At 41.7% G+C, this 15,022-nt stretch overlaps 1 protein-coding gene across 1 annotated transcript in view; it reads left to right on the forward strand.

The window, feature by feature from the left end:
- Positions 1-15,022, forward strand: part of LOC143283471 (brefeldin A-inhibited guanine nucleotide-exchange protein 3-like) — a 92,800-nt gene that overhangs the window by 24,091 nt on the left and 53,687 nt on the right. Inside the window, exons 6-8 of the mRNA XM_076589713.1 lie at positions 8,156-8,272; positions 12,030-12,072; positions 14,382-14,466. Of these exons, the coding sequence (XP_076445828.1) occupies positions 8,156-8,272; positions 12,030-12,072; positions 14,382-14,466 (245 nt within the window). The remainder of the gene's footprint in view (positions 1-8,155; positions 8,273-12,029; positions 12,073-14,381; positions 14,467-15,022) is intronic.

Here is a 15,022-nt window from a genome sequence, read left to right on the forward strand (position 1 = left end):
AGGTTTACAGCCAGATAGTGTGACTGTAGATGACTGTAGGTGAGGGAAGGTTTACAGCCAGATAGTGTGACTGTAGATGACTGTAGGTGAGGGAAGGTTTACAGCCAGATAGTGTGACTGTAGATGAGGCAAGGTTTACAGCCAGATAGTGTGACTGTAGATGACTGTAGGTGAGGGAAGGTTTACAGCCAGATAGTGTGACTGTAGACAAGGGAAGGTTTACAGGCAGATAGTGTGACTGTAGACGAGGGAAGGTTTACAGCCAGATAGTGTGACTGTAACCGAGGGAAGGTTTGCAGCCAGATAGTGTGACTGTAGATGACTGTAGGTGAGGGAAGGTTTACAGCCAGATAGTGTGACTGTAGATGAGGGAAGGTTTACAGCCAGGTAGTGTGACTGTAACCGAGGGAAGGTTTGCAGCCAGATAGTGTGACTGTAGATGACTGTAGGTGAGGGAAGGTTTACAGCCAGGTAGTGTGACTGTAGATGACTGTAGGTGAGGGAAGGTTTACAGCCAGATAGTGTGACTGTAGATGACTGTAGGTGAGGGAAGGTTTACAGCCAGATAGTGTGACTGTAGATGAGGGAAGGTTTACAGCCAGATAATGTGACTGTAGATGAGGGAAGGTTTACAGCCAGATAGTGTGACTGTAGATGACTGTAGATGAGGGAAGGTTTACAGCCAGATAGTGTGACTGTAGATGAGGCAAGGTTTACAGCCAGATAGTGTGACTGTAGATGAGGGAAGGTTTACAGCCAGATAGTGTGACTGTAGACGAGGGAAGGTTTACAGCCAGGTAGTGTGACTGTAGATGACTGTAGGTGAGGGAAGGTTTACAGCCAGATAGTGTGACTGTAGATGACTGTAGGTGAGGGAAGGTTTACAGCCAGATAGTGTGACTGTAGATGACTGTAGGTGAGGGAAGGTTTACAGCCAGATAGTGTGACTGTAGATGAGGCAAGGTTTACAGCCAGATAGTGTGACTGTAGATGACTGTAGGTGAGGGAAGGTTTACAGCCAGATAGTGTGACTGTAGACAAGGGAAGGTTTACAGCCAGATAGTGTGACTGTAGACGAGGGAAGGTTTACAGCCAGATAGTGTGACTGTAGATGAGGGAAGGTTTACAGCCAGATAGTGTGACTGTAGATGACTGTAGGTGTGGGAAGGTTTACAGCCAGATAGTGTGACTGTAGATGAGGCAAGGTTTACAGCCAGATAGTGTGACTGTAGATGACTGTAGGTGTGGGAAGGTTTACAGCCAGATAGTGTGACTGTAGATGACTGTAGGTGAGGGAAGGTTTACAGCCAGATAGTGTGACTGTAGATGACTGTAGGTGTGGGAAGGTTTACAGCCAGATAGTGTGACTGTAGATGAGGCAAGGTTTACAGCCAGATAGTGTGACTGTAGATGACTGTAGGTGTGGGAAGGTTTACAGCCAGATAGTGTGACTGTAGATGAGGCAAGGTTTACAGCCAGATAGTGTGACTGTAGATGACTGTAGGTGAGGGAAGGTTTACAGCCAGATAGTGTGACTGTAGATGACTGTAGACGAGGGAAGGTTTACAGCCAGATAGTGTGACTGTAGACAAGGGAAGGTTTACAGCCAGATAGTGTGACTGTAGATGAGGGAAGGTTTACAGCCAGATAGTGTGACTGTAGACGAGGGAAGGTTTACAGCCAGATAATGTGACTGTAGACAAGGGAAGGTTTACAGCCAGATAGTGTGACTGTAGATGAGGGAAGGTTTACAGCCAGATAATGTGACTGTAGACGAGGGAAGGTTTACAGCCAGATAGTGTGACTGTAGATGAGGGAAGGTTTACAGCCAGATAGTGTGACTGTAGATGAGGGAAGGTTTACAGCCAGATAGTGTGACTGTAGACAAGGGAAGGTTTACAGGCAGATAGTGTGACTGTAGATGAGGGAAGGTTTACAGCCAGATAGTGTGACTGTAGACAAGGGAAGGTTTACAGCCAGATAGTGTGACTGTAGACAAGGGAAGGTTTACAGGCAGATAGTGTGACTGTAGATAAGGGAAGGTTTACAGCCAGATAGTGTGACTGTAGACGAGGGAAGGTTTGCAGCCAGTGATGGCGTCGTGTCCTGCTGTCTCTCCTTGCAGCTCCACTTGAAGTGTTACACTCACAGCCCCAAAAGCAAACCGGGCCGTGTGGCCGCCGCCATGTTCCGTGAAAGCCTGGGCGAGTGGTGTTTGCTCGCCTCCAATGGCGCTGACGGTGCCACCTTGCATGATACCATTCGCTCCGTTCTGGCCCGCCTAGGGCTCAACCAGAACCGGAAACCCAGAGTGGAAGATGGAGGAGGAGGAGAGAAAAAGGGAGACGACTGTAGGCATAGCGCTGACGAGGCTGAGGCTAGACCTCCGGAGGTAAAGAGGGGGAGAGGGAGGAGTTTGCCTGCAGAGCACGGGGGCGTGGCGCTTGGTGGGAGTGGGAAGTTTCGGAATGTGTATCCATGCTCTGAGGGATGTGCGCGTACACTCTGAGGGATGTGTGTACTCTCTGAGGGATATGTCTACACTCTTGAGGGATATGTGTACACTCACAGGGTTATTGTATTTTTTGGAGGGGATCAAAAACCACACTCTGATGGAATGGACTGGGCGCTGTGGTTACACATTGGCTGGGGGGAACTGACAGACACTGGATTATACCAGAGATTTCTTACACTGGGAGTGGTCAGCAGTGGTGCCTGGTACATACACGCACGTGTGTGTTGCTTGTATTGATTTCTGTTGCTTTGGTGTGCTGATAGTCCTGACCCTGCCATGTGTATATTCATTGGGTGTTTTTGTTGTCGAGAGCTTGCTCAGCTAACATGACTCTGGTTTGCACTTCTTTTTGGAGGATTTTTTCTTCTATTGTTGCTTTTGTTTTCCCTTCGGTGCATCTCAAATCTTGAATGTCTTGTTTAATATCTACCCTCTTGAATCAGAATGTCTGTTTAATACTTGCGCATTCTTACACCCACCCTCTTGAATATCTGTTTAATGCTTGCGTGTTCTTGTATCCACCCTCTCGAATGTCTGTTTAATACTTGTGTGTTCTTGTATCCACCCTCTTGAATGTCTGTTTAATGCTTGTATGTTCTTGTATCCACCCTCTTGAATGTCTGTTTAATGCTTGCGTGTTCTTGTATCCACCCTCTTGAATGTCTGTTTAATGCTTGCGTGTTCTTGTATCCACCCTCTTGAATGTCTGTTTAATACTTGCGTGTTCTTGTATCCACCCTCTTGAATGTCTGTTTAATGCTTGCGTGTTCTTGTATCCACCCTCTTGAATGTCTGTTTAATGCTTGCGTGTTCTTGTATCCACCCTCTTGAATGTCTGTTTAATGCTTGCGTGTTCTTGTATCCACCCTCTCAAATGCCTGTTTAATGCTTGCGTGTTCTTGTATCCACCCTCTCGAATGTCTGTTTAATACTTGCGTGTTCTTGTATCCACCCTCTTGAATGTCTGTTTAATACTTGCGTGTTCTTGTATCCACCCTCTCAAATGCCTGTTTAACTCTTTTGTGTTCTTTTATCCACTCAAGGCTGCACATCAGATTGGATAAGGGTTTAAGTATGCACATTTATTCAGTTACGCAAATTTATTTATTGCAAGTGAAGTTAAAGAACAAACTGTTTCCTTGTGACATGATAATATGTTTGTTTATTTTTTCATACAGTTTGTTTATTTTTTCATATAGTTCTGCTCTCTTTCTCTCTTTTTCTTCTGCTTAAAGTAAACCTGCCTACCATGTTGCTCAAACTACCAATTTATGTTTTTGACTCTCAGAAATTTATAACAGATAAAGACTGTTTATAAAGTAAATCCCATAGCTTTCACGTCAATGTCCCATGGAATTAGATCTTTTAATCTTACTCTCTGCAGGTAAAGGGAAAAGAAGAAAGGGTGAAGGAGCAATGATTGAAAATTCAGAAGAAATGTTTATACATTAAGGTGATTTGTAATATGTTTTTCTTCCTCTAGTTTTAAAGAGCCAAATAGAAGACAGCAAAAAAAAAAAAAAAAAAAAAAAAAAAAAAAAAAAGAAAAGAGAGAAAAAAAGTGCATTCTGCAAAAGTGATGACCATCTACAAATATTGATTCTGGTGTCGATGAAATGATTTTCAGTTTTGAACTTAAGTGTGTGTGTGTTGATTTTTCTCTTTTCTTGGCCTAGTAGAATGGAACAAACTGCCATTCTCAGCCGGCCATATGGATTCCCCAGTTCAGTTTAGGAAGTATCTCTTCTTCTTCTTCTTCTGCGTTCGTGGGCTGCAACTCCCACATTCACTCGTATGCACACGAGTGGGCTTTTACGTGTATGACCGTTTTTACCCCGCCATGTAGGCAGCCATACTCCGCTTTCGGGGGTGTGCATGCTGGGTATATTCTTGTTTCCATAATCCACCGAACGCTGACATGGATTACAGGATCTTTTACGTGCGCATTTGATCTTCTGCTTGCGTATACACACGAAGGGGGCTCAGGCACTAGCAGGTCTGCACATATGTTGACCTGGGAGATCGGAAAAATCTCCACCCTTTACCCACCAGGTGCCATCGCGATTCGAACCCGGGACCCTCAGATTGACAGTCCAACGCTTTTACCACTCGGCTATTGCGCCTGTCAGGAAGTATCTCAAAACACACCTCTTCCATCTTGCTTGCCATCTTGTAGACTTGTGTGCTTCTTGAACTTCTCTTAGGTGTGTGTGTGTGTGTGTGTGTGTGTGTGTGTGTGTGTAATTGTGTGTTTGTGTGTGCACATGGATGTTGGTATGTCGTACTCTAATGCATGTGTGTTATTATATGTATAACCTTGATAATTGTAAACATCATGAGTTCCCTGTGTCTGGGAGGTATGACCATCAGTCTGCATTATCATTGTGATTGTGATGATGATGAAGATGATGATTGTTGTTATTATTATTATTATCATATATTTTGAAAATCGTTTTCTGTCATCATCATCATCATAATTGTTATGAATGTTATCATTATGATTATGCTCTGTTTCAACATACATGCAGTAAAATTGAAATTTCAATTTTGATGTAAAGTTGTGCTAAATTGAAACAAAAACAACCCCTAACACTTGCATTTCTTTGGCTCAAATGGAATCTTGAGAATCAAATTACCTGTTTGAAATAATGATGCACTAGATTAGAACAAAAGTAACCCATTGTACAAGTATTAATCAGGTCTTATGAAGTACCGGTACTTGTTCTCCTGTCATTAACATATAAAATTATCATTACATGAACATGATGATAAAAAAAAAATTGACAGGAAAAATCACACACTTGACTTACACACACACACACACACACACACACACACACAAACACAAACCCTCACAGAGCAAATTTCATAAAAAGATAAATGAGACTATAAAAATAATGATAATACTTGTTGCTGTTTGGTAGTGGAATAAAAATAAAAAAATTAAAAAAAAGGAGTAATTAAAGGGGAGAACACTGAACTGAGATGGAGTGAGGGAGGTGTGGAGAGGGGAGAGAGACTGGGGGGATGGGGGGGAGATATGGATATGGACACAGATGTTTTATTCAATATAGGTCATGGCCCCTCATGAAAGAGAGAGAGAGAGACAGAGACACAGAGAGAGAGACAGAGACAGAGAATTTTTGATGTCATATGAACCTTAAAATTCACAGCATGATTAAGGTTTGTTGCTGTAACGCATTCAAATCATACGACTTTGAAACGATGCGTGCAAATCACTCTGGGTCTAGCCTCAAGCTACATAACATAGATAAGCTTCACAAACATTTGTATGTACCTGAATATAAGAATGTAATGCATTAATGCCAAAATGCCCAAGTGATGAACTTGGCTTGTACAGTGTTTGAAGCCCCATCAAGGGTCTGTTCATTGCTCTGCTGAATAAACTACACTCTTAGCAACATGTACGGCAGGAAGCAAATGATAACGATAATGATAACGATCTTTTATTCAGGTTAAGGCCAAAGCCCCTTACTGAAGGGGGTCATACAAGAAAATAAATAAAGAAAATGACTTGACACGATAAACCAGCATGACAAACCAACCAAAAGTAGCTGATACAATACTCAACAACATTCACAAAATAACTATTCGAAGTCTCTTCAATGCTTCATATAAGTATATGGCCAAGTTTTTTTGAGTAAGCTCATGTTTTGATGACATGACCAAATTAAATCTTAAAGCACAGGGATCTTTATATTATTTAGGTTGAATTAATCTTTGTCTGAGCTAGATAAGCTAAGAAGCTAGATAAATCAGTAGCATCTGTAAACTGCTTATCCTTGGCATATCTCTCCAGTTGTAGTCAAGCTGGCTGGTGGAGTGTTCGGCTTGCATTCGGATAGAACTGGGTTCGTTTCTAGTATCGGGTGCAATAGCCGAATGGTTAAAGCGTTGGACTGTCAATCTGAGGGTCCCGGGTTCGAATCACGGTGACGGCGCCTGGTAGGTAAAGGGTGGAGATTTTTACAATCTCCCAGGTCAACATGTGCAGACCTGCTAGTGCCTGAACCCCCTTCATGTGTATATGCAAGCAGAAGATCAAATACGCATGTTAAAGATCCTGTAATCCATGTCAGTGTTCTGTGGGTTATGGAAACAAGAACATACCCAGCATGTACACCCCCGAAAACGGAGTATGGCTGCCTACATGGCGGCGTAAAAACGGTCATACACGTAAAAGTCCACTCGTGTGCATACGAGTGAACGCAGAAGAAGAAGAAGTTTCTAGTATCGGGGTTGGGTTGGGAGGGGGTTTCCTGGTGGTTTAAGGGTGCAGATTTTTCCTGATCTCCTTGGTCACCACAAGTGCATAAATGCTGGTACCTTTGTCCCCTTGGTGTAGATTCACATGCATATGATCAAATACGTACATCACAGATCCCATAATCCATTGTTTGGTGAATCATCAAAACATGAACATACGCAGCATGCTGGAAAATAATTGAGCATGGATTCCTACACGATGCAGTAAAAATGGACCCATGCACTGATGAATGTCCACTCATAGTTACAAGCAGATGTGGGATTTGCAGCCCAAGAATGCAGAAGATGGAACTGTCAACAGTTTGGATTTAGTGTTTAAATGCCTGTTTTACACATCAGAATTTTACATTATACATTGTCATTGAGTATGTTTTACATGGAAAAGTGCTGTGTATATCAAATTATAATAATTCTTCTTCTTCTGTTTCTTCTTTTGTTTCTTCTTTTTCTTCTTCTGCTTCTTCTTCTGTTTCTGTTTCTTCATCTGTTTCTTCTTCTCCTTATCATCACCATGATCATCATCATCACCATCATCATCAATAATATCAGTATTTGTGAAGCTGGATTCTCTCACAGCAGTGTCTGGTCTTTTATTGTTCACGGAAGTGTATGTGTACTGCATGTGTGCATGCGTGGGCCAGGTGCAGCTAGAGTGCACGCTTGTACCTCCACCTCACTGGCTCTCCTGCACACACCCCCCCCCCCTCCTCACCTCCCCTCCCCTTCTCTAACACAACCGTCCCCTTCTTTCTCCTACACTTCACCCACCTGAATTCAGGGGGTCCTCCTTGAGTCCTTCACCCCCCCCCCCCCAACCCCCCTGTCCCCTCCCCACCCTCCATCCACATAGACACGCCCCCTCCGCCTCCTCCATCCTTTGTTCGCTGCATTAAGTGGAGATGATTGTTGGGATTGCAGGTGTACGTAGACGCTTATAGGGACAGCCTGCATTGAGTGGAGGTGGTTGTTGGAATTGCAGGTGTACATAGACACCTGTTGGGACAGCCAGCATGCATTGAGTGGAGGTGGTTGTTGGGATTGCAGGTGTACATAGACACCTATAGCGACAGACAGCATGCATTGAGTGGAGGTGGTTGTTGGGATTGCAGGTGTACATAGACACCTGTAGGGACAGCCTGCATTGAGTGGAGGTGGTTGTTGGGATTGCAGGTGTACATAGACACCTATAGGGACAGCCTGCATTGAGTGGAGGTGGTTGTTGGAATTGCAGGTGTACATAGACACCTGTTGGGACAGCCTGCATTGAGTGGAGGTGGTTGTTGGGATTGCAGGTGTACATAGACACCTGTAGGGACAGCCTGCATTGAGTGGAGGTGGTTGTTGGGATTGCAGGTGTACATAGACACCTATAGGGACAGCATGCAGGGGGTTCGGGGGCCGGTGCAGGCCGCACTGACACAGATGCTGGGCAACTTCATGGAGACGCTGAGGGAGATGGAGGAGACGGTGGTGAGGGGGTGTTGTGTGGTGTGGTGTGGTGTGGTCTGGCCTGCCCTGCATGCTGCTGCTTCTTTTTTTTTACGCTTGTTTTGTTGTTGTTGTTGTTATGAATTATTGTTATTATTTATTTGTTTTGTTCTTGTTACTGTTGTCATAAGTATTTGTTTTATCATTATTATCATTATTGTTATGATGATGATAATGATGATTGTTATTATAATTGTTATTGTCATTATTAGTGTTGTTGTTATAATCATTGTATTGTTATCATTATTATTATTATTATTAATTCATTCATTTTTTAGTAGTAGTAGTTAATGTTAACATCATTATGATTATTGTGATTATGGCTGCTATTGTGATTATTATCATCATTTTTAATATGACTATGATTATTATTACTAGTGTAGTAGTAGTAGTGGTAGTAGTAGTTAATTAATGTTACCATAATTATAATTATTCTGATTATGGCCATTGTGATTATTATCATCATTTTTAATATGACTGTGATTATTGCTACTACTACTATTATTATTATTATCATCATCATCAATGTTATGGAGTGGTGGCCTAGTGGTAGCACATCTGCTCAGGAAAAGAGAGAGAATCTGAGCATGTGGGAATGAGTTCCACACTCGCCCAAATTTTCTTCACCTCCGCTAGACTCTAAGCGTAGTCTGGACACTAGTTATTCAGATGACACAGTGAACTGAGGTCCTGTTTGCAGCATTCGCTTAGCGCACATAAAACAAACCGATGGCAACAAAAGGGTCTGTCTCTTGCGGAATTCTGGAGAAAAAACAAACAAACACCACCACCTCTCTAATAAACATGTGACTGTGTATGTGCGTGTGATTGAAGCCTGACAAAATGACACAGGGAATGAACAATAAGAGCAGTTGGCTATACCGAGGTATCATGTTTGTTGTACAAATGACTCCATGTTTGTGAAGAGCTTAGGGTTTCAGTCTCTGACATATAAGTATCAGTAATGGTAATGGTGTTATCAGGGTTATTATTCTTATTGTTATCATTTTTGTTTTCTTGTTTAAGAATTATTGTATTTTCATGTGTTCATTTTTTTCTGTGTTTGAATATTTTCTTAATCTTTATCATTTGATTCTTAAAAATTGTTGTTATTCTTATTGTTGTTGTTGTTATTATTATTATTACCATTATCATCATCATCATTATTATTGTTGTTGTTGTTGTAGTTGTAGTAGTAGTAGTAATTATTATTATTATTATTATGTTGTTGTTGTTGTTACCCATTAGATTATCACCTTGTTTTTCCCTACACATGTGCATTGTGTGTCTACTTAGTGAATACATTTTTTCTTTTTGTTTGTAAGTAATTGTTTGTGTGTGTGTGTGTGTGTGTGTGTGCGTGTGTGTAAATTCTCCATATAATCCATTGTGTTCTTATAAATGTCTAAAAAATAGTTTTATTTATTATGAATATGGTATTTACTATTTTCTTTCTCAGTGTATTCTATTTCTGAACAGTGTATTCTATTTCTAAAGATTTTGTAAAATCATTATGCACTTTTTAAAGATGTTGTTTTTTTTTTCTTCTTTTTCTTATTCATTCTCTCATTCAACATTTTTGAAAAGTTGTGTTTTTGTATTTTGAAACAGCCTTTGCTGTTGTGTTGTTGTTTTTGATTTTTCTCCCTTCAGGGAAAGGTTTGATGCATGTGATTGTTCCTCAGAATCAGTGGTTTTGTTTTTGGTGCTCTTCCATCAGCAGGGTATGGCAGTAATCTCACACCACTGATCTTCACACTCAGAGGCACCGAAGCATTGTGGTTAGAGCATTGGACTTAAAATCCAAGGGTCCCGGGTTTGATTCTGGTAGCATCGCTTGGTGACCTCAGAGGTGCAGTTCAGAATATCTTTTTGATTCTTTTTTTAAAATTTTATTATTATTATTATTATTATTATTATTATTATTTTACAATATTCCAGTTCAGTGCATATACAGACTTAAAGAAAAATATTGTTAGTGCCATGATCCACTTTTTGTGAACACTTACCCAGGAGGTCATAATGTGTGTCATAGATCCTTTGCTTCATTTCAGAATTTGATAGGTTATGAACAAGTGCATTATGCACCCTCACCCCTGCTTTCCCAAACCTCCAGCCCCTCCCTCAAAGAAAAAAAAAAGAAAAAAGAAGAGAAAATGGCTGCTGAAATGACAGGGAAGAATGGTCTTACACATAAAAGTCCACTCATTGAAATGGGTGAACGTGGAATAGTTATTTCTTTTCTTTGTGCGCCGTTCCAGTTATAGCTTGTATTATATTTTGAAATTTGTTTCTGATTGATGTACATACTAGTCTCTTCGCAGTTTGAAATCTTAGATGTTTGTTGAATCTTCATGGTGTTTGTGTTTTATTCATGTGACTGTTCAAAAGCATGCGACTGCTCTGAAGCATTCTTTTGTGCTGTTTTCACCCATCATTTTGATCGCTTGCCTGTGACTTCACGATGAAGGAGTGGGAAATTGTGTGTGTGTGTGTGTGTGTGTGTGTGTGTGTGTGTGTGTGTGCGTACAGGCCTATGTGTTTGCGAATGTGTGTGTATGTGTGTGTACATGCAGGCATGTATGTGTGCATGAGTATGTGCATGTGTGTGCGTGTGTGTGTGTGTGCACATGTTTGTGTGTGCGTGAATGTGGGTGTGTGCATGTTCAGAATTGAGAAGTGGTTAACTGCTGTGGGTTGTATACATGTCAGTGTTGACTAGTATGGTTGTTGATTACTAATTCAGTGTTGACTAGTATGGTCGTTGATTACTAATTTAGTGTTGACTAGTATCATCGCTGATTACTAATTCAGTGTTGACTAGTATGGTCGTTGATTACTAATTCAGTGTTGACTAATATTGTTGTTGATTACTAATTCAGTGTTGACTAATATTGTTGTTGATTACTAATTCAGTGTTGACTAGTATTGTCGTTTATTACTAATTCAGTGTTGACTAGTATTGTTGTTGATTACTAATTTAGTGTTGACTAGTATTATCGCTGATTACTAATTCAGTGTTGACTAGTATGGTCTTTGATTACTAATTCAGTATTGACTAGTGTAGTTGCTCATTACTAATTCTGCGTTGACTAGAATGGTCATTGATAACTAATTCAGTGTTGACTAGTATAGTTGCTGATTACTAATTCAATGTTGACTAGTATGGTCGTTGATTACTAATTCAGTGTTGACTAGTATGGTTGTTGATTACTAATTCAGTGTTGACTAGTATAGTTGTTGATTACTAATTTAGTGTTTACTAGTATGGTTGTTGATTACTAATTCAGTGTCGACTAATATTGTCGTTGATTACAAATTCAGTGTTGACTAGTATGGTTACTGATTACTAATTAAGTGTTACTAGTATGGTTGTTGATTTCAAATTCTGTATTGTCTAGTATGGTCATTGATTACTAATTCAGTGTTGACTAATATGGTCATTGATTACAAATTTTGTGTTGACCAGTAAAACTATGGTCGTCGATTACAAAAATTCAGCGTTAACTGGTATGGTTGTTGATTATTAATTCAGTGATGATGATGATTAAGATGACGATGATGAGGATGACAATGACAGTGATGATGATGATAATGATCATGATGAGGATGATGATGATGACAATGACGATGATGATGAGGAGGATTACAATGATGATGATGATGATGATGATGGTGAGGATGACAATGACAGTGATGATGATGATGATGATGATGACTTATCACATTTCTAACACAGGTGGAAGATGGGGACGACATGCTGGCTGACTTTAAAGCCTCCGGTGAGTTGTAATGGCTGTCTGCTGATGTTGATGATGATGGAGCAGATGGTGGTGTGGTGTGGTGTGGTGTGGTGTGTGTAGTGTGATTTGTGGTATGGTATGGTTTGGTGTGATGTGTGGTGTGGTGTGGTGTGATTTGTGTGGTGTGTTTTATGGTATGGTATGGTATGGTATGGTGTGATGTGTGGTGTGGTGTGGTGTGTGTAGTGTGATTTGTATTGTGTTTTTTGTGGTATGGTGTGGTATGGTGTCATGTGTGGTGTGGTGTGTGTAGTATGTGTAGTGTGATTTGTGTGGTGTGTTTTGTGGTATGATATGTTTTAGTGTGATGTGTGGTGTGGTGTGTGTAGTGTGATTTGTGTGGTGTGTTTTGTGGTATGGTATGGTATGTTTTGGTATGATGTGTGGTGTGGTATGTGTAGTGTGATTTGTGTGGTGTGTTTTGTGGTATGGTATGGTTTGGTGTGTGGTGTGGTGTGTGTAGTATGATTTGTGTGGTGTGTTTTGTGGTATTATATGGTATGGTGTGATGTGTGGTGTGGTGTGTGTAGTGTGATTTGTATGGTTTTTTTTGTGGTATGATGTGGTATGGTGTCATGTGTGGTGTGGTGTGTGTAGTGTGATTTGTGTGGTGTGTTTTGTGGTATGGTATGGTATGGTTTGGTGTGATGTGCGGTGTGGTGTGTGTAGTTTGATTTGTATGGTGTTTTTTGTGGTATGGTGTGGTATGGTGTGATGTGTGGTGTGGTGTATGTAGTGTGTGTAGTGTGGTGTGTTTTGTGGTATGGTATGGTTTGGTGTGCTGTGTGGTGTGGTGTGTGTAGTGTGATTTGTGTGGTGTGTTTTGTGGTATGGTGTGGTTTGGTGTGATGTGTGGTGTGGTGTGTGTAGTGTGATTTGTGTGGTGTGTTTTGTGGTATGGTATGGTATGGTTTGGTGTGATGTGTGGTGTGGTGTGTGTAGTGTGATTTGTGTGGTGTGTTTTGTGGTATGGTGTGGTTTGGTGTGATGTGTGGTGCGGTGTGTGTAGTGTGTGTAGTGTGATTTGTGTGGTGTGGTGTGTGTGATGTATGGTGTTGTGTGTGTAGTGTGATGTGGTATGGTGTGGGGCGTTACGGTGTATGTGATATGTGGTGTGGGGTGTGGTGTGTGTGGTGTAGTATAGTGTGGCATGGTGTGGAGATGTGTGTGGTGTGTTGAGTTGTAGTATGGTTATGCTTAATGCAGGACTGTTTTGGTCATAGGTTTGTGATGGCAGCAGTGATGTTGATATGCAGGTGGCATTTGGGATGATGGTGGTGGTGTTAGTTGTGGTGGTGGTGGTGGTTGTGATGGATGTACAGGGTGTGGGGGGTGGAGAGTGGGAAGGCATTGGGGGCAGAGAAAGTGTGTGTTCTTTAAGATGTGTGTGTGTGTGTGTGTGTGTGTTTATATGCAGTATATGTGCATTTGTGTTTGCGTGTGTGTGTGTGTGTGTGTGTGTGTGTGTGTATGCGGTATATGTGCATTTGTGTGTGTGTGTGTGTGTGTGTGTGTGTGTTTGTATGCAATGCATGTGTGTTTGTATTTGTATATGCTCTATGTGTTTGTCTGTGTAATAAGTGAGTGAGTGTATGTGCAACTTGCATTCACAGCCAACAATGCAATATCTCCCAACTTGCATACACAGTTTTGTATAAACAAACACAACCTGCAACACATTATCTCCCAACTTGCATACACAGTTTTGTATAAACGAACACAACCCACAACACAATATCTCCCAAATGTCAACAACAACAACAGCAACAACAGCGACAACAACAACAAAAGAACACAGCCCACCGCAGAATATATCCCAAATATCAACAACAACAGCAAGAACAACAACAACAGCGACAACAACAACAACAACAAAAGAACACAACCCACTGCACAATATATCCCAAATATCAACAACAACAACAACAACAACAACAACAGCAAGAACAACAACAACAGCGACACCAACAACAACAAAAGAACAAAACCCACAGCAAAATATCTCCCAAACGTCAACAACAACAACAACAGCAAGAACAACAACAACAGCGACAACAACAACAACAAAAGAACACAACCCACTGCACAATATCTCCCAAATGTCAACAACAACAACAACAACAACAGCAAGAACAACAACCCACTGCACAATAATTATATCCCAAACATCAACAACAACAACAGCGACGACAACAACAACAAAAGAACAAAACCCACAGCACAATATCTCCCAAATGTCAACAACAACGACAACAACAATGACAACACAGAAGCACATGTTGTTCCAGCCAGCACAGGGAGTGTGGAGAACGCCATGGAGGAAGTGGTGACCCTGTTGAAATATCTGACAGACAAGCTGGAGTCTGCCCACAGGTGTGTACCAACTCTGTGTGTGTGTGTGTGTGTGCGTGTGTGTGCGTGTGTGCGTGTGTGTGTGTGTGTGTGTGTGGGGGGGTGGGGGTGGATGGGGGGTATGTGTATGTGTGTTTGTGTGTGTGTGTGTGCGTGTGTGTGTGTGTGTGTGTATGTGCGTGTGTGCATGTGTGTGTGTATGGTATGTGTGTGGGGGGTGGGGGTGGATGGGGGGTATGTGTATGTGTGTTTGTGTGTGTGTGCGTGTGTGTGTGTGCGTGTGTGTGTGTGTGTATGTGCGTGTGTGTGTGGGTGGGGGGGTGGGGGGTGGATGGGGGGTATGTGTGTGTGTGTTTGTGTGTGTGCGTGTGTGTGTGTGTGTATGTCTGTCTGTGTATGTGTGTGTGTATCTGTGTCTGTGTGCGTGCATGTTGTCTTGTTCCTGTCCCATCATCCTCATCCTTTCTGTGGCATTACTTTCTTCTCATGCTGCTCAGTTTTAGTCCCCCACCCCCACCCCCCACCCCCCTCCCGTCCCCCCTTCCCGCCCTGCACAACGCAGTCACATGTGTTACCA

Source organism: Babylonia areolata, chromosome 6 (genome assembly GCF_041734735.1).
Source record: "Babylonia areolata isolate BAREFJ2019XMU chromosome 6, ASM4173473v1, whole genome shotgun sequence".
Classification (NCBI taxonomy): Eukaryota; Metazoa; Mollusca; class Gastropoda; order Neogastropoda; family Buccinidae; genus Babylonia; species Babylonia areolata.